The sequence below is a fragment of the Manduca sexta genome, chromosome 16 (assembly GCF_014839805.1).
Source record: "Manduca sexta isolate Smith_Timp_Sample1 chromosome 16, JHU_Msex_v1.0, whole genome shotgun sequence".
NCBI lineage: Eukaryota > Metazoa > Arthropoda > Insecta > Lepidoptera > Sphingidae > Manduca > Manduca sexta.
Genome location: NC_051130.1, coordinates 2,726,953 through 2,752,102, shown reverse-complemented (window position 1 = coordinate 2,752,102; position 25,150 = coordinate 2,726,953). Strand labels below are relative to the sequence as shown.

Below are 25,150 nucleotides of genomic sequence, written 5' to 3'. Positions count from 1 at the left end.
ATAATATTAACTAGGCATTTTTTATGTTATTTACAGGGCCAACTGCTGCAGCAAGAAAAAGAAAATTAAAATTGTACACTTCAAGAATTAAAAATTAATTAAACTCTGTGAATACGTAGCAATTCTTAATATCCTCACGTTTCTTTAAATTACGCTCGAGTATTTTTAAAGTATCCACGTAAATTTATTTATTACTTGAGCATTAACTTTATGTACTAGGATATAAGTGTGAAAAATAAATTTACTGTAATAGAAAAATATTTTTTTTTATTTGTACCTATTTATATTTTAACTCAATTGATTATCAATATATAGTAATAGTGAATATTTTTGTTCTAATGATCAGCATTCATTCTTTTAGCCCGTTTTTTATCGAGCGCTTTTTGAGGTCTTAATGTGGTGGCCTTGCGCGGAGCTTCAGCTTTTCTGGGACGAGGAGAGCGCTTTACAGTCACTGTCCTGGGATTTGAAGGATAACTTCGTATGGTCTCACCAGTACTGATTTTCTGACCTTGAAATTTCTTTTCTTTCAACTTGCTAGGAACAGGCTGAACTAAATTCTTCCTTTTATGCTTTTGAGATTCCTCGACGTGAGTAACATTATCGTATTGAATGGCAGTTGTCTTTTTTGCACTGTGTTTTAAAATATCTCTTCCGTCGGGACTAGAAATAGTATTCATGGAAAGATTATTTACCAAAACACGGAGTTCTGTAAGAGTTTGACCATGATTATTTACGTCATCTTGCAGTTTATCTAACTTTCTCTCGAATTGACTGAACGAAGTTATAATACGTTGCAAAACATCCCGATTTCGCGGTAATGACATGGTAAAAGACTAGAATTTTTATAATTTTACTCTTGTTAAAACAAGAGTTTAACGGTAAATTTTGTATTCTGGATTATATCAGTATGACAATAATAAATTGTCAAAATATTATCACTTACATATTATGGCTTTGTATTATGGTATGTATGTATCAAATCCTTTATTTATTGGTCTGACGTCAAATCATATTTTCATTTTAAATGTTCATTGTTTCAAGTAGCAGGTACTAAACGCAATTCATATGGTAATGTTGGCAAAACTGTTAGCACATGTCATTGTGTTAGTTGTCAACGAACGTCAAACGTGGGAGAATCACGATGGGCGATACGGCTGCCGAAGACATCCAAAACTTAAATATTAACGAAAAGGCAGGCTTTTAACTAATAATATTTATCTTATCAGTGTAAACATAGTGTTATTTACAATGTTAAAATTGTTCAACTTCCGTGGGGGTTGCGTGGTCCGCTTCAAAGAGGGCTACGCTTTTGCCACATGGGTTTGTACTCCGTAGGAATTTCGTCAGCAACATCATTGCCTCATAAAACTGTTTGAATATTATAAATTTTGAATTATCCACGTGTTATGAGTTCCTATTTTGATTCCTTAATTGAAAAAATAACATCAAACTACTTACTTAGGGATTAAATTTGAGTTCTAGCTTCGTAGTTTTTTTTACATCTGCGTTCTCTACGGCAATTAAATTCCGTTATTTATGGCGTACAGTTAGTGTTTTGTATCCTGCGACGATTCTTTGCTAGTTAAAGTCACTGTTAATGTATTTTTCACACATAAATAATCATCATATGGATTTATGGTTGCGCGAAATTTTTGGTTATATTTTGCAACGTAGATATGTTTACATGAGATAATGTAGACATATTAATCCGTTTTCCGTCACAAATTGTTTAAAACTAACATGTTACATCCATCTTTTTTTTTTTTAAAGTACTGAAGCATGTCTAAGAAATACTACATTATACATTTTATTTTACCAACATGCTAATTGGTCTATATTGAGAAGGCGCTAACCAACTTGAGGGCAATGATCAGGCTCCAGAGTATTGGCTGGACCATTGTTAATCAGGGCATAAGTCTCATAAATTTAAATCAAATGTTTATATATCTTCTCTTGGCCTCCTGTGTGCCCTTGCCTCAAATAGCTCTTATGACCTAAGTCTTCTGTAAATACTTGTAATGTTGCACAAGACAATATGTAAATTATTTATAATGTGAAGGTCACTGATTCATACATTGCAGAGACTGTTATTTTATAAATTATATTCTAATAAATATATTTTTTTGCCAAGTTACTTAGCAAGTTTTAGATGGATTTGGGCTGATTAGGTTAGCAGGGTAGTGTATTCCAACCATATAATAGACCATCTAAATCATCCCAAAAAATATAGTGGTATTCGCTAATTTAAGTGGGCATTCACTTTACCTAATTATACTCAATAGATCTAGATAATACAAAAATGACCTGAGTTATAAGTTGTAATTAAATTTTATTTGACCATTATTGTATTATGAAGATAGTACTATTCTTATAATTATTAATTTTGGAGGATATATTAGGGACTTTCATATTTGGTCGGCTTATACATTTATGTGATGCATAGTATTTATTAAAACAGTTGTGAGAAAAGGTCTTCTAACTTTTTCACTAACATTATTATTGCCGTTATAAAATCATATTGCCATTTCAGTGGAACATTTTGGATATTTTCAACATTGCCACAACACAGTGGATATTGTTGCATTATTGATGTGAATAATTTTACATATTTTACTATTACAAGAAGTGTAAAATAAAGTATCTTTTGAATGGTTTTCCTTCTATTAATAAAATTCATAGCCATATTTTCCTCATGGTATATTAAACTGCTCAATTCAAGTCAACAGTATGGGGCAATGATAAAAAACTCCCTGTCTATAGTCAAGATATCTTAGAAATCTTTTTTCAAGAATTGAATATAATAAAAACGAATCATGCCTTAATAAGATTTAAAACCATTTTCTTTTACAGTCAAAAACCAAAGCGATGAAGGAGAAGAAGAAGAAAGCGGAAGATTCCGGAGCAGTCTCAGAACTGAATCCATGGCCTGAGTACATTAAGAAACGTATCACACTGTGGGACAAGTTCAAACAACAACATGCAGAGGAATTAGCATCTAAACCAGACATGAGTGTTGTGGTAACTTTGCCAGATGGGAAGACGGTAGAAGCCAAGGCCTGGAAGACCACGCCATACGATGTGGCCAAAGGAATCAGGTACATTCATCTACAGCATAGTGTCACTTGGCTAGCTGGTGGTAGTTTTCATATTAAAATCACCATAAAATTCCCAACAGACTGGAAGTTCAAGCGACATGGCTCTTTGATTTTTAATGCTATTTTCATTTTATTTCACAAAAAAGGTTATATAATACAAAAAAACAAAATTTTTCAGTAATTATAAGTAATGTTAATTAATGTAAGATATAAAGCTCCTTCCACATTTTAAAGCTTACCTTTTAAAGCTCTATTAAATATTAAGTATTAAGTGTGGTAAAAATTTAAAACCTTTTATAAATATACACTATAACACGAATAATTGCTAAAGAAGCTTTACAAGCACCGAATCACATGACCATATAGTAATAAAGTACCTTATTTGCCTGCACACCAGCGAGTTTTGGAGTGAATAGTAAGTATTCTTGACAAATTGATGAGTGTGGCTGGCTGCTTTTGTGGCATTTTATAATATATAATACTTATAGGTTTATAATAAAAATATCTGTACTAAATTCAGTAAGACCCCTCCATTGCATGTATGTCCATTTTCCCTGTCATTAAAAAATAAAATATATATTAGGATTTTTTGGAAAAATTGTAGAAGTATCATCAGTTTCAGTTTTTGTTGAAAATATTTATAACAATTATGCATTTATTTGATATAAAAAAAAAATTGTAAGAGTTTGCAATATTTATATTATTATAATTGATTAAAAATACTAAAACTATTTATCATATATCTGACAGCTATGTTCATATTAAATGTTAATATTGCATGGCTTATATAATATATTGATTAGGACAAAATACAATGTCCATTGAATAACAGCTTTATGATGTATATAACTTACATTATTATACTGTATATATACAAAACAGTATATACTGCTTACGTACTTGTATTCAAGTATTAAAGAAACACCTGTGTTATGAATAAATAATATTAAGGAAAATAAATAAAATATGCCAATATTGAAGTTAAATACCGCATATACTTTTTACATATTACAATAATATCAGCCCTGTATTGTAGTATACTGTCCCACTGCTGGGCAGGGGCCTCCTCTACTATTGAGAGGGATTAGGCCTTAGTCCACCATGCTGGCCTAGTGCGGATTGATAGTAGTTAAAAACCTACTATTAACTTTTAATTTGTCTTCAAAAGCTAATAGGTTCCAAGGCAATTGGGAACTAAATGTAAAGTAACTGGAAAAAGTTATTGCAACATGCTAGGAGTGTAATACAAGACCAACTTCTATTTACTCTCAAGTTTGCGATATAAAAATAGCTCATAATTATGTGTGTCACACAGTTCTTAAAAAGTCGATAGTATTTTCGCAGTACAATTTAAAAATAACATAGAAATGTTATCATTCTTTTAAAAAGCATGTAGTTCTGATTATATTTTTAAAAACATTTTTTTTTATATCACAGTAAATTATAATGAAGAAGGTGAAGTTGGTAAGGTTATTCCTTGGAGGGCGTATCTGTTTCTGAACTAGTTTACGAATATATATTGATACACATATATGTAGCTAGCAGTTACCTCTCAGCAACACAAATTACAAACAAACTAATACAGGTGGAACAGCAAACAAAACTTTTCAGTATGATGACCTAGTTTTTAGTATTGTAACACAAAATCTCTTTGCAGTCAAGGACTGGCGGACTCCACTATCATCGCTCGGGTGAACAATGAACTCTGGGACTTGGACCGGCCACTGGAGGGAGACTGCAAGCTGGAACTCCTTAGATGGGACAACACTGACGCCCAGGCTGTGTTCTGGCATTCATCTGCTCACATGCTCGGAGAAGCTATGGAGAGGGTGAGTGATTATTTTTAAGAATCAATAAACAGTATCACAAGTGCAGTAAATTTATGAAGTTGAAGAGTTTGTTTAAACGTGTAAATCTCAGGAACTATTACACTTCTTTTGATTTTTTTTTTGCACTACTAGGAGTGCTATGCTGCCGTGCTAAGCTCAAAAGCGGTATCTCAAAAAAATCAAAAACTTGATTTTTATGTCGTCAGATAGCTTAAAGAAATACCCGTCCAATGAACTTAACTAAGATTTAATCCAATTGGTCCAAAATTTTTCTAGACTTAAGAAGTAAGAAATGAATAATTTTCTGTACTTTATTTTTGCACTAACTCGCCGAAATGACTGCTTGAAAGATATTAAATTGGAAATTACTTACATGAAGTCATCATATATTTCAAGTTCATTACATTATAATTAGAGCATGTGTCATTACACATTAGCAATCGTAGATGTAACAAGAGAGCGATTGTTCTTAGTACCTACTAGTGACAATAAAAAAAAACTATTATTAACAATTAATTAATGACAATGTTATCTCAAACATATGTATAACTAGCTTTTGCTCGCGTCTTCGCCCGCGTGAAGGAGTTTTCCGTGATAATTTTCGTTTATGACTTACTTGATATGTATCGTTATAGTATAAACAAATTAGACAAAATCATTATAAATTGTAGCCTATGTGTGATTATGATGTGTAACCAATATTATTGTAAAGTTTCATCCAAATCCGTTCAGTAGTTTTTTCGTGAAAGAGGAACAAACATACATCCATACATCCATCCTCACAAACTTACGCATTTATAATATTAGTAGGACAATGACCATATTTTTTTTTTGCCACCGGGAAAGTGCCGTAATATAATATAGATAGTGGGTAATTTGATTATTTATTTGATATAACTGATAGGAATAAAACCCGATAACATCAATGTATGGTCCACCTACTCTATTCCACGCGACTTCTAATTAGCCTTAAAAAATGTTGGTCCCTTGATACGACTCCAAAACATACACGGCATCGTGCATTTATCCTCTAAGAGGTAGGCAGAGTTGCAACCAAGACATCCACTCTTTGCCTTGTGTGTTTTGTCCTATTCTGTGAATTGTGATGTTCCTACTATTTAGGGGTCGCTCGTCTCGTCATTAAATCTTCTAAAAAATTCAATCCTCACAAATACGACATTTTGAGGGATAATTTCAATGTTTATTAGCATAATCCTTTTGCCCAATAAACATTATCGTTATGATTTTTATTATCCACTTATGGATTGGTCGAATGTCGAGGGCTGGTTTATCTATACTCCATATAAAATATACAATTATATTCAGATACTATGGATGTATGTTTTATGGGTAATAAAAAAAGCTATTTACGCTTCTAAATTTAATACCTAAGTCAAAGGTACGTGTAAAATTGAAACAAATATAATTTTTCACGATCACCCTATATCGGTATGCGTGTATTCAAAAAGATTAAATCACGCGGAAAGCCCGTTCCGGTGAATCATTTCTACGATTAATTTTATCTCAGCAAATGTAAAACAAACTTATCTAAGGAATATATTTCACGTTCATTAATTATTCACAATGACGTGGCAATTTTATTGTTCTCCTAACCTATTTATGTAAGTGAAATGTTATATAAAAATGTACACCGCGATGTTAAATTGGTTTATATTGATAGAAATGCGGCACTTGTGCGAGGCTTCATTGTAGTCAATCTTTATGACCGGTCTGAAGTTAGCTGCGTAGTTTGTGCGAGTTAGCAAATTTCACAACTCTTATAGTTTATTATAAGTCCTCGATCTCGTCAGTGCATTCCACTTTCAAAAACGCTTAAGGTTATTGCGGCTTATAAAAATATTTGTATCAAAATATTATATTATGCAGGGATGTCCCTAATGGTTATCTAATGATGTAACGTCTCACGTCTGTTGACAAATTTGGACTCTGCTGGGTTGACCATTAGGTTTAAATAGTAAAAAAAAATAAAACTAGTAAAATTTAAAAGAAATCTTATTTATTCATGATTATATTTTTTAATTTTAATTATGATCTAGTATCACTTGCCATGAGCTTTTGTTATTAGGTTGTCAACAAGTTTATCAATGATATTTTGTGATTCAAAGCATATCGATGGATGAAAAACTAGTGTTAACTAGTGTAAAAAACATAGAAAAAGTATTGCTTTTAAGTATGTATGAAACTGAATGTCGCAAAAAATGTGGCTTAAGTTAATTTTCAACCGTCGATATGTTATTTTAAATGAAATCTCACAAAATGTAATCATGAAAACTATATCAAAATCTGTCCAGCCAGTTTTACCTACTATACGAACAAATATTGTTCTTAATACATATTCCGTCATACATGATTCTTGCGGAACTTTAACCATTTACGCAGCGCACGCAACCGAAGCTCTCAAAAGGAATAAATGTTCTCTATTTTTGCAACATTTTCCATCGATGCTCCGCTCCTATTTGTCATACCGTTATATAGCCGGCCCCGGTAAATGAGCTATCCAATACTAAAATATTTTTTCAATTCGAACTAGTTGTTCCTGAGATTAGCGTGTTCAAACAAACAAACTTCAGCTTTATATATAAGTATATATGTATTTATAGAAATTGCAATACCTATGCTCATAGAAACTCAAGCCCAGAGGCGAACACTAAAAAACATATTGTGTTTTAGTTTATTTAACTACTAAAAAGTTAATAGGAATAATGAGTCAAATTAAAAGTCATCCAGACTAATTTAATATAAAAATTAGTTTTCGTAACCGCACTAAAACTAAAAGAAATCTAAACAAATACTTATGAGGTACACATTTTAAATGCTAATAAAAAAAAACACTATTATTATTAAATTTCAAGTGAGTGTACTTTGACATTCCACCATTTTGAAAATTTCATGATCATTTGAATTACTTATAGGAATACATGAAATGAAAAGTACTTCTGGGCAGTCTTTTAATAACGCGCTAAAAATATATTAAATTTATTTACGCATAATGATACTCAGTGGTGTTTAATTTTGTGTTTATCTTTCTAGGTATACGGAGGTTGTCTATGCTATGGTCCCCCCATCGACGAGGGCTTCTACTACGATATGTACTATCCTGAAAAGGGGGTAAGTAGGATTTTATAATTTTTTGTGTATTTTTAACATAAAATAGGTATGAATAATCAGCATAATTATGCCAAAATATAGTTTATACAACATTTGTGTATTGTTATTTGTTAAATATTGGTTGGATTTTAAATATACAATAAAATTGTCTGGATAGGTTCAAACATTCTTTTTTCTGTCAGATATAAATAGATCTTGGCGTGTTTTGCAAATAGTAACATCACGTTGGAATTAATTTAAATATTCATATATATTTTTTTTTTAAAATATGGGTTGTTACATTTTGGCATAATTGATCCCAAATAGGGAAAAATACCTTCCGTGTTACAAAAGAATATTTATAAATACAAGGAAATGGATATTGGAAAGATAATCTTATCTATTATGATTATAACTAGAAACAGTGTATAGCTCTCAAATGTTATCATTTCGGGGAAACCTCATACTGTCGATGTCTAATTAAAAACCCAGCGCAAGTTCGATACCAGTACGTAGAAAAATTATGTGATCCACAAATATTTGTTTTGGGTATTGGTGAGATCTATGCTTAGATTCACTAAAAATTCGAAAATTTCTTTTAAAATCAATTGTGATTGCAACTAAGCGTCTCTTGCTTTCTTTTAATCAAATAAAGGCGCGTTAAAACACGCACAAGTCGTTTAAAACATTTTTTGAATGGGCCTTAAAGTCCTAAAAGTTGACAAGTTTAAAACATCACATTCACTGAAATGAAAGTATTTTTCGGGTGTCTCCCTCGCGGCCATGAAAGTTGCGAAATCTTCGAAACGTCATAAGAAAAAGAAACAAAAGACGCGATAAAATCCGAAAAATATTTTAATTTCAATGTCTAACATTCGCGTAAACATAAGATATCATATCGCATTTACTACCGAAACTTTGCCGCGTTGTCTTACAAAGAATATTGTGTAGAATCAAAGACATTAAACAGTATAGTTATAGACTGGACATCAGTACCAAATGTGCTCCAAAAGTTATTACGAATCACTACATAGTATAAAACAAAGTCGCTTTCTCTGTCCCTATGTGTGCTTAAATCTTTAAAACTACGCAACGGATTTTGATGCGGTTTTTTAATAGATAGAGTGATTCAAGAGGAAGGTTTATATGTATAATAACATCCATTAAATGGTGGAGAAATATTGCACCCGTGCGAAGCCGGGGCGGGTCGCTAGTTGGTAATAAGTCGCTGTCTAATTTGAAATGTCCGTGACCCGTGTGACAAACATCCTTACATATTAATACAAAAATAACATATCGACGGTTAAAAAACTAATTTACTTAAGCGTAATTTTTTTGCGACAATAAGTTTTATAAGCGGCGATAGCCTAGTTGGTTGTGGAACGGACTGCCAAGACGAATTTCCGCAAGTTCAAATGCCAAGGGCACACGCCTCTGACTTTTCTAAAATCATGTGTGTATTCTTTGTGAATTTATCGTTCGCTTTAACGGTGAAGGAAAACATCGTGAAGAAACCTGCACATCTGAGAAGTTCTCTATAGGTATTTCGAAGGTGTGTGAAGTCTACCAATCCGCACTAGGCCAGCGTAGTGGACTAAGGCCTAATCCCTCTCAGTAGTAGAGGAGGCCCGTGCTCAGCAGTGGGCAAGTATATAATACAGGGCTGATATTATTATTATATTATTAAGTTTCATACATATTTAAAATCAGCACCTTTTTCTATATTTGTTTAAACTAGGTAAACTTTTTCGAAAATAAAATGTCGCTTGAGTTATTTAAATTTTAAACCGTGGATATGTACAGAAAATGTACTAATATGAGTATTAAAAAAATGCAAATCACGATAGGGAATATATATGAAGAATTGTACATTATAATATCAGCCCTGTATTATATACTGTCCCACTGTCGGGCACGGGTCTCTTCTATCACTGAGAGGGATTAGGCTTTAGTCCACCACGCTAGCTTAGTGCGGGTTGGTAGACTTCACACACCCTCGTAAATTCCTAATAGAGAATTTCTCAGGTATGCAGGTTTCCTCACGATGTTTTCCTTCACCGTTAAAGCAATCGATAATTCACAAAGAATACATACATATTTTTTTAGAAAAGTCGGAGGTGTGTGCCCTTGTGATTGAACCTGCTAACTTTTGTCTCGGCAGTCCGTTCCATAACCAACTAGGCTATCGCCGCTTAATTGTATATTGGTGTTTTGCTATTTAACGGTAGATTGCGTATCCCATCGCATGCATGCAAAATTTGTATGAAAATCCTCCCTATGTCCGCTCTATATAATCTTACAATTATTTGTATAGAACTTTAATTCAAAAACACAGTCTTATTTATCACGCTGTTAGGTCATCAATTGCCATGACCTGTTCACATAATTACTTATATTAATTGATAATACACTGTTGAATTATAATTTGGAAACTTACGGTGCCATGGTCACTTTTAACCGCATCTAAAGATAATGAATTCTTCGTATTTTTTTTAATGTTTAGCGATAGTTTTTTATTTAAATCGGACCTCGGGAGGTCCGATTTGTGACCTTGAACTTCGAAGTTGCAGAAAGAAACTCTTCAAAATAGGATGTGAATGAATCAACATTTCACTTTTTCTTCCCTGAATATGGTTTACATTATCGAACTGGACACTAAACACTTATTTAGCATTTTTTTCAAACGGACACGACCAAGTACCTCCACTACATTTGTGGTAACTGGAGCGGCATCTATCGATTGCTGAGAGAAGATTATCCCTCTCCAGTATACATTATACCGCTCTATTCAAAATGGAACGGATATGTCTTTACCATTTTTAACTGTTTTTTTCTTTCGCAGATATCATCCACAGACTTCCACGTACTAGAGGGTCTGATCAAAAAAATTGCAAAGGAAAAACAGCCTTTTGAACGTTTAGAATTGACCAAGGAACAACTGTTAGAGATGTTTGACTACAACCCGTTTAAAGTGAGGATTTTGAAGGAGAAAGTTAACACGCCGACCACCACGGTGTATAGATGTGGGCCGCTTATAGATTTGTGCAGGGGGCCCCACGTCAGGCATACGGGGAAGGTCAAGGCACTGAAGGTCACCAAGGTGAGAGATAGTTTTGTCTTCCATAAATTGTAGTGGTCATTTTGTTAGTAATGTTGAGACGAAGGTCATCAAACCCAAGTCTTATACAATATCAGCCTTGTATTTATATACTGTCTCACTGTTGGGCACGGGCCTCTTCTACTACTGAGAGGGATTAGGTCTTAGTCCACCACGCTGGCTTAGTGCGGATTGGTAGACTTCACACACCCTCGAAAATTCCTAATGGAGAATTTCTCAGGTATGCCAGTTTCCTCGAGATGTTTGAACCCAAGACTTAATGAGAGTTTATTAATGTGTATTCTTTGTTAATTATTGCTTGGTGATACCATTTTATTTGTGTTCAAGGTAATGATACATTATATAAAAAAATAGTTGAAAGCTACAACAATGGTTATGTTGAGTAATTCAGAGATAATACTAAGTTACTTTTATCTGTTTGATAAACATTTTTTTTTATTTAATTAATCCATAATAAACATAATATTACTCTAATGTAGTTATTTTATGATGGTAATTCTTTAATGCTGGTAGGTCTCTCATATGTGGGAGTTCACCTGGTTAGGTACCACTGCAATGTTTATTTCTGCCGCCAAGCAGTAGTATGTAGTCACTGTTGTGTCCCGGTTTGAAGGATATAAGGTAGCCAGTGTAACTACTAGACATAATAAGACAACATCTCATGTCTCAGGATGGCGAATGCAGTGGAATACCAATACGCAGTGGTCATTCAAAGCAATAAAAAAAAATCTTTTTTTTTTGTTTTAGAATTCAGCGACGTACTGGGAGGGTAAGGCGGACGCGGAAAGCCTACAACGGATATATGGCGTGTCGTTCCCGGAGCCGAAACAGTTGAAGGAGTGGGAGACCATACAGGAAGAGGCCGCGAAGAGGGATCACAGGAAGATTGGAAAGGTTAGTTTATACCATATATGTTTTTCCAGGATAAAAGTCCCGCTATGTATTTTCCTGGAATAAAAAAAGCGATTGTCCTTTCAAGGGTGTCGAAACTATCTCCATACCAATAGGGGACCGAACTCATTTTTGTTCTTTATTATTATCAAATATTTACGTTATATAAATTATAACACAGAAAGAATTATTTAAATCCGGTAAAAAATCAACAAGTTATAAGCCTCTCAATTTCGGTAGAAGGGGTAAGTAACAAGAAACAGAAAAGAGACGCAATCCGTTGATTTTTAACGTGTCGCATTCAGACAGTCTGGGGCGATGGAGGACTTTGATTTTTAAGAACAATTATATCACTGCAAAATCCCACTATTACATTATGAAAAAGAAAAGAATATGTTAGTAATTATATTTGATGTTTTCCAGGAGCAAGAGTTGTTCTTCTTCCACGAGTTGTCCCCCGGCTCGTGCTTCTTCCAGCCACGCGGCGCCCACATCTACAACACGCTCGTCAACTTCATCAAGGAACAATACAGGTAATAACCTATGCCAGCTCATTCGTATCGATCCAACTTAGGGGGTCGGGAAAAGACGTATCAAATAGCGTAGACCCAATACTACTTTCGAAACACAAATAGTGATGTTGCCGAAAGAACCAATTCGAAAAACACATAAAACCCAAGTCGAACCATTTGGGAAAAATAAAAAAACGTATGTCAGTCCAAATGATTAAATTGAGAATGATCTTGGTTATTAAAAATGGCTGTCTGTTTGAGGACAGAGCGAATTAAAAACATTGTTATACCTAAAATATTGTATTTGAACAACATCGAAATAGATTTCATTTTGATATCAAAATGAAATCTATTTTGAAGAAATATTCTTATCAATTTTCCTCATGATAATATCATTAGTCATTTCCTTTTTCCTTACTTTGATTTATGTATCGATTTTAGCTTATGTTATAGCCAACGGTGATTTAGTCCATACGTCTTGTAACACATTTTAGACCTAACTAGCGACCTGCCCGGCTTCACACGGGTGCAATGCTGATACTAAATACACTACAGAAAAACTGTGAACGTTGTATATAAAACATAGCGGCCCGCTCTGGCTTCGCACGGGTATAACATAACAAAATAACAGTATTTCTCCACAATTTAATGGATGTGATTATACATATAAACCTTCCTCTTGAATCACTCTATCTATTTAAAAAAACCGCATCAAAATCCGTTGCGTAGTTTTAAAGATTTAAGCAAACAAAGGGACATAGGGACAGAGAAAGCGACTTTGTTTTATACTATATAGTGATGAAGTGTATATACCTAATGAAGTGTAGGCGCATAATTAAAACAACCATTTGCTCTGGATACTTATTTATTACTGACTGACGTTAGCTGCGTATCGGCATGACAGTGACAGCTAGTTTTTTTTATAGTTTGCACTCAGGCTATGAGTGTCATACATATCACCTAATCATTGTCATCCTCTCCCAGTGACCGTTCTGAGCCGAGGTTTGTTACCCTAGTGGGTTGCCCTAAGGTCGCTTAATGTTCAAAGGTTGTGAACGCCTAAAGCGCTCACCCAAAAGTCCAGTGTGTTTGTATAAGCCGGCCCTGGCCAGGGTAATTAACATAAGACATGTGAAAAATACTATATTGAAAACAGTGCTATTGGGTCCATAGCTATAAACTTTTTGAAGTTGGAACCAACCAAACTCATACACAATTTTAATTTGGTGATTGGCGTGGTTAGCGTACATACGGACGTATTGACAGGAGATTATTATATATAAAAATTATTAACTATATTTTTATATTATATTTGTCTGTGTAAAAATATGTTTACATGTTTTTTTCCGCAATTTATATCGATTCATCACATATACACATAGGTTTTGATGCCAAAAGAGACTCCATATTTTTTTTCTCTTGTCACCCAGGGTCCGCGGTTTCCAAGAGGTGGTGACGCCCAACATGTACAACTCGAAGTTGTGGCAGACCTCTGGACACTGGGCTCACTACGCGGAGAACATGTTCTCCTTCGACGTGGAGAAGGAGACCTTCGCGCTGAAGCCCATGAACTGTCCGGGACATTGGTGAGTCTTATTGCTTTTTTATATTGTATTGTGTAGATGATGTCAGTACGTTTGTCATCAAAATATATGATAATGAAAGGTGTTATTAAATAGTTATTGTAATATTATAAGGCCTTTCACATGAAAATATTAAAATAATAATAAATATTGGCGCTATCGATAGTGGCCAGATTTATGCCAGTTTTAATTATAATTAAAAATCAAGGCAGTGATTGACTGCACTATGCTGTGATTTCCGGTTGTGGCGGTAATAGTCACGCTTATTATTGGCGGAAATGGAACCGCACTCGATTTTCGACGATAATCACCCGTCGCGTCGGAGTGGCCGCAGCTGGCCAGGCTCATCGGCCGCCTAGCTGGAGATCCTGCCCTTCACTAGACAAACACTAGCCTTTCCCCTACAAGTGTATTATTGCTACCTGTCGAGTGGCCGCGTCAGTAAAGTGCGTTGTGTGCAGCCTGATGTTCGACAACCGCAACCGCTCGTGGCGCGAGCTGCCGCTGCGGCTGGCGGACTTCGGCGTGCTGCACCGCAACGAGCTCAGCGGCGCGCTCACCGGCCTCACGCGCGTGCGCCGCTTCCAGCAGGACGACGCGCACATCTTCTGCGCGCCGCAACACATCGAGCAGGAGATGGTATGACTCTCACTTACATCTATTTACTTCGGCGTGCTGCACCGCAACGAGCTCAGCGGCGCGCTCACCGGCCTCACGCGCGTGCGCCGCTTCCAGCAGGACGACGCGCACATCTTCTGCGCGCCGCAACACATCGAGCAGGAGATGGTATGACTCTCACTTACATCTATTTACTTCGGCGTGCTGCACCGCAACGAGCTCAGCGGCGCGCTCACCGGCCTCACGCGCGTGCGCCGCTTCCAGCAGGACGACGCGCACATCTTCTGCGCGCCGCAACACATCGAGCAGGAGATGGTATGACTCTCACTTACATCTATTTACTTCGGCGTGCTGCACCGCAACGAGCTCAGCGGCGCGCTCACCGGCCTCACGCGCGTGCGCCGCTTCCAGCAGGACGACGCGCACATCTTCTGCGCGCCGCAACACATCGAGCAGGAGATGGTATGACTCTCACTTACATCTATTTACTTCGGCGTGCTGCACCGCAACGAGCTCAGCGGCGCGCTCACCGGCCTCACGCGCGTGCGCCGCTTCCAGCAGGACGACGCGCACATCTTCTGCGCGCCGCAACACATCGAGCAGGAGATGGTATGACTCTCACTTACATCTATTTACTTCGGCGTGCTGCACCGCAACGAGCTCAGCGGCCCGAGCCACTGCCTCACGCGCGTGCGCCGCTTCCAGCAGGACGACGCGCACATCTTCTGCGCGCCGCAACACATCGAGCAGGAGATGGTATGACTCTCACTTACATCTATTTACTTCGGCGTGCTGCACCGCAACGAGCTCAGCGGCGCGCTCACCGGCCTCACGCGCGTGCGCCGCTTCCAGCAGGACGACGCGCACATCTTCTGCGCGCCGCAACACATCGAGCAGGAGATGGTATGACTCTCACTTACATCTATTTACTTCGGCGTGCTGCACCGCAACGAGCTCAGCGGCGCGCTCACCGGCCTCACGCGCGTGCGCCGCTTCCAGCAGGACGACGCGCACATCTTCTGCGCGCCGCAACACATCGAGCAGGAGATGGTATGACTCTCACTTACATCTATTTACTTCGGCGTGCTGCACCGCAACGAGCTCAGCGGCGCGCTCACCGGCCTCACGCGCGTGCGCCGCTTCCAGCAGGACGACGCGCACATCTTCTGCGCGCCGCAACACATCGAGCAGGAGATGGTATGACTCTCACTTACATCTATTTACTTCGGCGTGCTGCACCGCAACGAGCTCAGCGGCGCGCTCACCGGCCTCACGCGCGTGCGCCGCTTCCAGCAGGACGACGCGCACATCTTCTGCGCGCCGCAACACATCGAGCAGGAGATGGTATGACTCTCACTTACATCTATTTACTTCGGCGTGCTGCACCGCAACGAGCTCAGCGGCGCGCTCACCGGCCTCACGCGCGTGCGCCGCTTCCAGCAGGACGACGCGCACATCTTCTGCGCGCCGCAACACATCGAGCAGGAGATGGTATGACTCTCACTTACATCTATTTACTTCGGCGTGCTGCACCGCAACGAGCTCAGCGGCGCGCTCACCGGCCTCACGCGCGTGCGCCGCTTCCAGCAGGACGACGCGCACATCTTCTGCGCGCCGCAACACATCGAGCAGGAGATGGTATGACTCTCACTTACATCTATTTACTTCGGCGTGCTGCACCGCAACGAGCTCAGCGGCGCGCTCACCGGCCTCACGCGCGTGCGCCGCTTCCAGCAGGACGACGCGCACATCTTCTGCGCGCCGCAACACATCGAGCAGGAGATGGTATGACTCTCACTTACATCTATTTACTTCGGCGTGCTGCACCGCAACGAGCTCAGCGGCGCGCTCACCGGCCTCACGCGCGTGCGCCGCTTCCAGCAGGACGACGCGCACATCTTCTGCGCGCCGCAACACATCGAGCAGGAGATGGTATGACTCTCACTTACATCTATTTACTTCGGCGTGCTGCACCGCAACGAGCTCAGCGGCGCGCTCACCGGCCTCACGCGCGTGCGCCGCTTCCAGCAGGACGACGCGCACATCTTCTGCGCGCCGCAACACATCGAGCAGGAGATGGTATGACTCTCACTTACATCTATTTACTTCGGCGTGCTGCACCGCAACGAGCTCAGCGGCGCGCTCACCGGCCTCACGCGCGTGCGCCGCTTCCAGCAGGACGACGCGCACATCTTCTGCGCGCCGCAACACATCGAGCAGGAGATGGTATGACTCTCACTTACATCTATTTACTTCGGCGTGCTGCACCGCAACGAGCTCAGCGGCGCGCTCACCGGCCTCACGCGCGTGCGCCGCTTCCAGCAGGACGACGCGCACATCTTCTGCGCGCCGCAACACATCGAGCAGGAGATGGTATGACTCTCACTTACATCTATTTACTTCGGCGTGCTGCACCGCAACGAGCTCAGCGGCGCGCTCACCGGCCTCACGCGCGTGCGCCGCTTCCAGCAGGACGACGCGCACATCTTCTGCGCGCCGCAACACATCGAGCAGGAGATGGTATGACTCTCACTTACATCTATTTACTTCGGCGTGCTGCACCGCAACGAGCTCAGCGGCGCGCTCACCGGCCTCACGCGCGTGCGCCGCTTCCAGCAGGACGACGCGCACATCTTCTCGCGCGCCGCAACACATCGAGCAGGAGATGGTATGACTCTCACTTACATCTATTTACTTCGGCGTGCTGCACCGCAACGAGCTCAGCGGCGCGCTCACCGGCCTCACGCGCGTGCGCCGCTTCCAGCAGGACGACGCGCACATCTTCTGCGCGCCGCAACACATCGAGCAGGAGATGGTATGACTCTCACTTACATCTATTTACTTCGGCGTGCTGCACCGCAACGAGCTCAGCGGCGCGCTCACCGGCCTCACGCGCGTGCGCCGCTTCCAGCAGGACGACGCGCACATCTTCTGCGCGCCGCAACACATCGAGCAGGAGATGGTATGACTCTCACTTACATCTATTTACTTCGGCGTGCTGCACCGCAACGAGCTCAGCGGCGCGCTCACCGGCCTCACGCGCGTGCGCCGCTTCCAGCAGGACGACGCGCACATCTTCTGCGCGCCGCAACACATCGAGCAGGAGATGGTATGACTCTCACTTACATCTATTTACTTCGGCGTGCTGCACCGCAACGAGCTCAGCGGCGCGCTCACCGGCCTCACGCGCGTGCGCCGCTTCCAGCAGGACGACGCGCACATCTTCTGCGCGCCGCAACACATCGAGCAGGAGATGGTATGACTCTCACTTACATCTATTTACTTCGGCGTGCTGCACCGCAACGAGCTCAGCGGCGCGCTCACCGGCCTCACGCGCGTGCGCCGCTTCCAGCAGGACGACGCGCACATCTTCTGCGCGCCGCAACACATCGAGCAGGAGATGGTATGACTCTCACTTACATCTATCTACCTCTGACTTGCAACTGGACATCGAGCGGGAGATGGTACTTACACCTATTTACACCTAACTTACAACTGGTATAATGTACCACAATTGCAAAAAAAAGAACTATGTACCTACTAAAAATTACCCCGTAATTATTCACTAGCCCTTCTATTGACGTATCTGTTAATAGCAGGGATGGTCCAACACAACAGCAGTGATATCACTATCTCGCAAAAAACTAACATGAAATAGCATTCTGTCATATTTTATTTTGCAAGTGAAATTTTTAAACGACCAAGCACTTCCATCTATTTTCTGATACCTCTATTGCAAGACAATGTATCTACAGTTCTTCAGAAATTTTGTTAACACTATTATTTTTCTATCTGGAAAGTATCATAAGCTTAAGCCATAAACTCGAAATTTATTTTAGTTAATCCACTTTACTCTCCCTAAGCTGAGCTATAGTGTATAGACCTATGCTATATAGCATCCTTAAAATGTAAATATTATGTAAGTTTTAAAAGGCATTAACATGAACAAAACTGATTAATACTAGGTCGATAGATTAATTACATCGATATATATTATTATATTGTTTGTTGCAGGTCGGATGTCTACAGTTCTTGGAGTGCGTGTACTCGACGTTCGGTTTCACATTCCAGCTGAAATTGTCCACCAGGCCGGAGAAATACCTGGGTGACCTCGCCACCTGGGACCAGGCCGAGAAGGTTAGCCTTGGCTATATACCATAGTTTTTTAAACTTATTTCGTCTATTGCCAACTGAGAATCTATTATTTTCTAGCGCCCCTGAAATTGTTTCATTTTAAATATACCCCAAGTGTCATATGAGTCTTTTCCTTTTGATTGCTTGGTAGTGTAGTTGTAATGTGTATGCGGTACGAGTACGACTACCGTGCCGAAGTCCCGAGTTCTAATCCTGGGTCGGGCCAAAAATAAACAGTGACTGGGTTTTTCCATCTTAAAAATTACTCAGTCAGGAAGTTGAGGGTATATGTAATATGTCCGTGCCTCGGAAACCACGTAGAGCTGTTGATCCGGAGCCTGATCTCTCTCCGGACATGTCGGATTGCCGTTTCATCGGAGTATGAGAGTGAAAGAACAGAGAGTGCACCTCTGTATGGCGCACACACTTGTGCACTATAATATCTCCTGCATAGTTGGCTGGATGATTTTCATTGAAATTGGCCGCCGTCGCCGAAATTCGGCTTCGAGGGATTTATTGATCCTTTCTCTGAGTTCAAACGTACATCCTTAGTAATGAAAGACTCCAGCGCCGACTAGATTTCCCCTCACTTGCAGAAACACTGCTTTATACATTGTTTTATTTAAAAAAATCAACATAATGACTTGACTTTACCCCTGTCATAACAACCCGCGGCGTAGGCATTGTACTTAATCTAAAAGCTAGGGGATATCGGTAAGGACTCGTGCAAAATACTAAGTATTGAAAATAATATGTAAGCTCTAATCTCGAGTTCGCGTTGTCTTTGCCCCAAGGTTTATCATTTTTTTTTTTTATTCTAAGAGACGAGCATATCTCATTATCGAGTACAAGTTTGAAAATTAGGCTACATAAATATATATACCTATAGTAATATATAAAGCTGCAGAGTTCCTATAGTTTGAACGTGCTTATCTCAGGGACTAGACCGATTTTAAAGTTTTATTCATTACTAAGAAGCTACATTACTTCTGAGTACTATAGGCTACTTTTTATTCCGGGAAAATATTAATACCCGAATGTTTTTCAAGCCAACGGAGCCGCAGGCAACGTCTAGTATTTTATAAAAACATTTTTCTTGGAGTGACAATTATCGGAAAATTGATAAAAAAAAATATACAATGTAAGAAGTTTTTGTTAAACATGTGTTCTAGACTGACATGAACAGTTTGTAAAACTGACATAATTCCGTCGTTTTAGACAATTATTATGTAATTAGTGTCTGTGTGTTTTGATCGGCCGTCAAGTTGGCGCTAATTGTTAAGTAATTGTTTGTTCACACACAAACGTGACGGGCCGGCGCGTGCGCATGTTAACGTTTATATGAACAGTGATGGACAAATTTAATGGTTGTCAAGAAATAAATAAGACCACGGCACGGCCTCGTCACGGGCGTGTGTAAATAAGCAAATGTTATTATTAAATTGAAATTCAAATATGCATAAAATTGAACAGTACTGAAATATTTATCGAATACAGAGATTAATTCTTCTTTCCCGTTTGGGACAATATAGTATGTGTGTAAGCATATGAAATATAATAGAAATAAATAATACATAATGTACTGTACTGTATCAAAACTTACCTTTGAAAAGTCCACTTATTTTAATCATTTGTACAACCCAAACATAAAGTCGACACTATAATTACGCACGTCAAACCGAGAAAGTATGTACGCGTTGCCATGGTTACGTCAAAGTGGTATAGAGACGCGCGCGTTGTCGATCTTCGGTAATATACTGACATGACTGGTCGACAATAGTGCATCCCTACCATGCGCAGTCAGCTGACGTAACGCGCACAAGGCTAGTATGTGTTTTCAATGTCAAGCAAATGTAGATTTTGTTTGTATGTTGCTTAGGCATTGGATAGGCTACAAATATCTTGATACTGTATACGCGCCTGGTATTGAAAATCATCAAATTCAGTTCGGTAATTTAGGCATAAATATTTTATGCGAAATGAGTCTATATTCCCGTATTATGTTATTTTACGACTTTAATAAACTCTTTGAATTAATCCTCCAAATGAAACATGTATCATATTTTTTTTTTCAATAAACGCCAAATCTTAATCTTCGATACGATCCCGAACATACAGCAATCCAAATAAGTAATTTGTAAGCACGTCGAAAAACTTTCTTCTGATTGGTTCATTCGCGATAGAGCAAAAAAGGGATTGGAATCGTTTATTTGGATTTGTTTATTATCAGGATCGATTTAAAAATAGCCGAGTATGTTTATTTTTAATCATATTTATTTCCAGGCGTTAGCAGACTCGCTAGAGAAGTTCGGCAAGCCGTGGCAGTTGAACCCGGGCGACGGTGCATTCTACGGGCCCAAGATCGACATCACGATCCAGGACGCGCTGCGGCGCTCGCACCAGTGCGCCACCATACAACTCGACTTCCAGCTGCCGGAGCGGTTCAATCTCAATTATGTCAGGTGAGAGACTTGTAAGGCTGGGGGTACACTAAGTTTTATGTCAACGTTCAATATCCTGAGGGATTCTTTAATGCTGGAGCTACACTGAAGCTAATTATCATTGTCCAATACAATTCGTAAACCGCTGTTTGATGAAAATTTTACTGAAATTGCCGTGCTGTTAGCAAATCTGCTTTGAAAACGGAAAATACGGCATTAAATATAATATTTAAAAAAAAGACATGCCATTGACACACAAACATCAACAATATATGAGATATTACCAGTGTTTTATCCTCTACAGGTAGGAATGGGTAACTGATAAAAACAATTTGCAATAAAATTTTATTTCATTATTATTAGCATAACAATTGACTCAGAACAAGGCAGCTACACAAAAATACTGAGAAAGTAATAAAATTACTAAAAACACAAACACAATTTACAAATTTAATAATTGGGAATGTGCTAAGAAGGTGTTTTGTCTAAAATATATTGTTTATATCCATGTATTTCCAGTGAGAGCGGTGAGAAGAAGCGTCCAGTGATCATCCACCGCGCGATCCTCGGCTCGGTGGAGCGCATGATCGCGATCCTCAGCGAGTCGTACGCGGGCAAGTGGCCCTTCTGGCTCAGTCCGCGGCAGGCCTGCGTCGTGCCCGTCGGTCCAGCATTCGACGACTACGCGGTGCAGGTAAAACAACATTTATATATACATATATCGCACTCTTAATAAAATAATGACCTATTTCAAAATTGCTAATTTGTGGCAGTCGTCGGATAACTAATTTTTGTTTGCTACCTTTTTTTGAAGTTGCTATAAAATTGAACTTATTAAAGATAGGTAAATACTGAAACGTATAGCATGAAAAAAATGGGAAAAATCTAAAAGGTCGCAAACAGAAATTGGTTGTTTGACGATTCCCACAAATCGTCAATTTTGGAATGGGTCATTCACATCACATTTTATTAAAAATGCGAATTATTATAACACCATAACAGTAAGAATACTAATGCGATTATTCAGACAAAGAAGTTAATTATTAATCTTAGCAATTAGTTTCAATATATCTATCAATATATTAGTCAAGATTGAAAATAGGCTAAATGTGACCTCACAAGCGTTAACAAGTATAGCATGGTTCCCCTGCCTTCATAGCATTCCAATGTGGAAACGGCGAAACAAATTTCTAAAGATGTTGCAATATTTAATAATTTTTATCGACTATTACTACCACTCGCTTGCCTTGCGTTAACCCGTCGGAAGGATATAACCTCGACTAAATAAATCAATAATATAAACTTAAGAAACAGATGTTGATTGTTATAATGTTTATAGATATATTATTACATACATACATATTTTACTGGTGGAAGGTCTCTCATATGTGAGAGTCCGCCTGGGTATTTTTGCCGCCAAGTAGCAGTGTGTAGCCAATGTTGTGTTCCGGTTTGGAGGAAATTGTAGCCAGTGTATCTACTGGACATAATGAGACTAAACATCTTATGTCTTAGAATGGCAAGCGCATTGGAATCCCAAACAATACTTTGTGATTCAAGGTGTCGGATGGATGTTTCTACTGTTTATGGGCGGTCGTATCGCTTACCATCAGGCGAACGGCAAACGCGTCTCGTCATTCAAAGCAATAAAAAAAAATGTCTAAAGACTGTTGCTTTAATCGCATGTTTTGTTATTCGCAGGTGAACGAGAAGTTGTTCGCGGCTGGGTTCATGTCGGAAGTGGACACCGACGCGGGAGACACGCTCAACAAGAAAGTCAGGAACGCACAGCTCGCGCAGTTCAACTATATACTCGGTAAGTTTGTTATTAATCATCAAATTATTATCAAAGTCTTTCAAATGTGTTTAGAACATCTTCAGGAATCAAAAAGGCGAAGTTAAACAAAAATCCTTTGTTTTTTCAACTATGCCCTGTTATAGCAGAAATGGCGAACCAATGGCACGTGTGCCAGTGGTGGCACGTGGCAAACTATTTCGGGCACGCGATTAATATACCAAACGTTGTATATTTATCTTTTTTGAGTCTTCACTACGCTTAAGATCAGGTGCAGTGAAGTCCCTTTGCCGAGCATTGGTAAAAAAAAAAACAAAATAATTGGGTCATAAAAATCGTTAAAAAGGGGCAATCGGATAGTTAAAACCGATCCTGGATGGCACGTTATATACCGTATATTTTTTTATAAATAATGGCACATTAACCATTAAAGTTTCGCCATTCTTCCCCTTTAGATTATATTATATTATGCACAAGAAAAGGAAAGAAAAAACTCAGCTCAAATTTACAACACATAATCGATAATGTGTGTATTAAATTTTCGTTTTTTGTTTTCGCAGTGGTGGGAGATCGTGAAAGGAGTTCGGGCACGGTCAACATTCGCACCAGAGATAATAAAGTGCACGGAGAGATGTCAGTGGAGGCGCTCATAGATCACTTCAACACGCTGGTCAGAGATAAGACGCTCTCGGAGGACAGCGAACTGCTGAAATAGTTGTAGCACCAGTGATTTAGGCATAGACTACCGCTAATAGATGCAGCATAGTGTACCCGGATTTGCAATATCCGGGTAAACCTTTTTAGGCGGCGAAAGTGATCTTTGAGAACAAAAAGATTTTTCATAACTTGATTGATGAATGTTAAATCTATGGATTTGTAATGACATAGACTATAAATGATGATTGAAACTAAATTGTTCATCGGTGAACTGTTTTTGTTCTTCGGAAAATATTAATTTTGTCCAACTCGATATTAAATCACTATGTAGTATCTATTTGAGGTAATCTATAAGATAAAATTAAGTAAAATTTCCAATGTATTTTGACGTAACGGCTCGACACGTGATTTTATTTTAAAACAGTTCCTATGTTTTAGTTCTAAGTCGAGTTGCCCAGCTAAGCTGGGGTATAACCACACTTCGCCCGGTATTTGAAATCTGTGGTCAAACCATAGATATTCTTGTCATAACGGGCTGTTTCTAAATCGACAAAATTGTATTTTAAAATGAAGGTTTTATGTGATTTTTGGATTATTTTCCCTTCGCCTAATCTTAGAAATCTATGGTTAGACCATAGATTTTCTTTGTTTGACGGGCATTTTCTATACTGCCATTTTATAAGAAACCAGTATATCTTTAATTTTAAATATGCTTTAAACTAAGTTATTTCACAGAATTCCAGTCAAAATACATTGCGAATCGCTTTTAACCTGACTTAATTATTAGTGTAACAAAGTCGATACATTAACTTTCTTCGTCATCGTATCGACTGTATTTCAATCTTATTTATTTTGTATATTGGTGAATGAAACGGCATTTTTCACGCATTTGGGTACAAATTCTAACACGACGTGCATGGATGCATTTTATCGATAAAACGTATCGATATTTTAAAAAAATATTTGGGGTCTCGTATCTCGATAATTATTCTTTCAGTATTGGTATACCGTGGTATACGACCTATTTACGCATTATTTTCGATGTTTATGGAAATTACGTGTATCGATAAGTTCGATAAAATGTGCGTGACGTCATTATTTTCTTTAGTAATTTAATGTAGTACACCTCTGATTACAGTATGAAATAAACGTATTTCTGGATGTATGTGTTTTATTTTGTGTGTTACATAACTTCCTACGATTCCATGAATTTTGAAAAGTTTGTACAGTCGGCCAAAATAGTAGCTAAATAAATTCAAAATTTGTGTCTTTATGAGCAATCGGTTATTCCCACATTTTTTAACTTTTTATTTTACATAGAAAAAGCATAATATTTCGATTAAAGATAATGTTTAGAAGCGTTTTG

General features: G+C 38.8%; 1 protein-coding gene across 2 annotated transcripts; it reads left to right on the top strand.

Annotated features, from left to right (window-relative positions):
- The first annotated feature begins 1,072 nt into the window (after positions 1 to 1,072).
- Positions 1,073 to 24,945, top strand: LOC115448008 (threonine--tRNA ligase 1, cytoplasmic). Of its 2 annotated transcripts, none has more exons than XM_037439197.1 (14): positions 1,073 to 1,195; positions 2,854 to 3,098; positions 4,756 to 4,927; positions 7,979 to 8,056; positions 10,878 to 11,135; positions 11,901 to 12,047; positions 12,468 to 12,577; positions 13,987 to 14,142; positions 14,601 to 14,778; positions 18,772 to 18,894; positions 21,175 to 21,353; positions 21,852 to 22,026; positions 23,034 to 23,148; positions 23,688 to 24,945. In XM_037439197.1, the coding sequence occupies exons 1-14, from the start codon at positions 1,145 to 1,147 to the stop codon at positions 23,840 to 23,842; spliced, it is 2,142 nt and encodes a 713-aa protein (XP_037295094.1). In that variant the 5' UTR covers positions 1,073 to 1,144; the 3' UTR covers positions 23,843 to 24,945. The 2 variants fall into 2 exon arrangements, with proteins under 2 accessions (XP_037295094.1, XP_037295093.1); XM_037439196.1 differs by having other exon boundaries at positions 1,138 to 1,323.
- Positions 24,946 to 25,150: the final 205 nt, after the last annotated feature.

What these genes read in the sequence shown, in the direction of transcription:
- LOC115448008 (XM_037439196.1), top strand. Translation starts at nt 1,252, where the DNA reads ATGTTAAAATTGTTCAACTTCCGTGGGGGTTGCGTGGTCCGCTTCAAA. An exon ending in TGTACTATCCTGAAAAGGGG is followed by an intron (nt 8,057 to 10,877) that starts GTAAGTAGGATT and finishes TTTCTTTCGCAG; the next exon opens with ATATCATCCACAGACTTCCA. An exon ending in AGGCACTGAAGGTCACCAAG is followed by an intron (nt 11,136 to 11,900) that starts GTGAGAGATAGT and finishes TTTTTGTTTTAG; the next exon opens with AATTCAGCGACGTACTGGGA.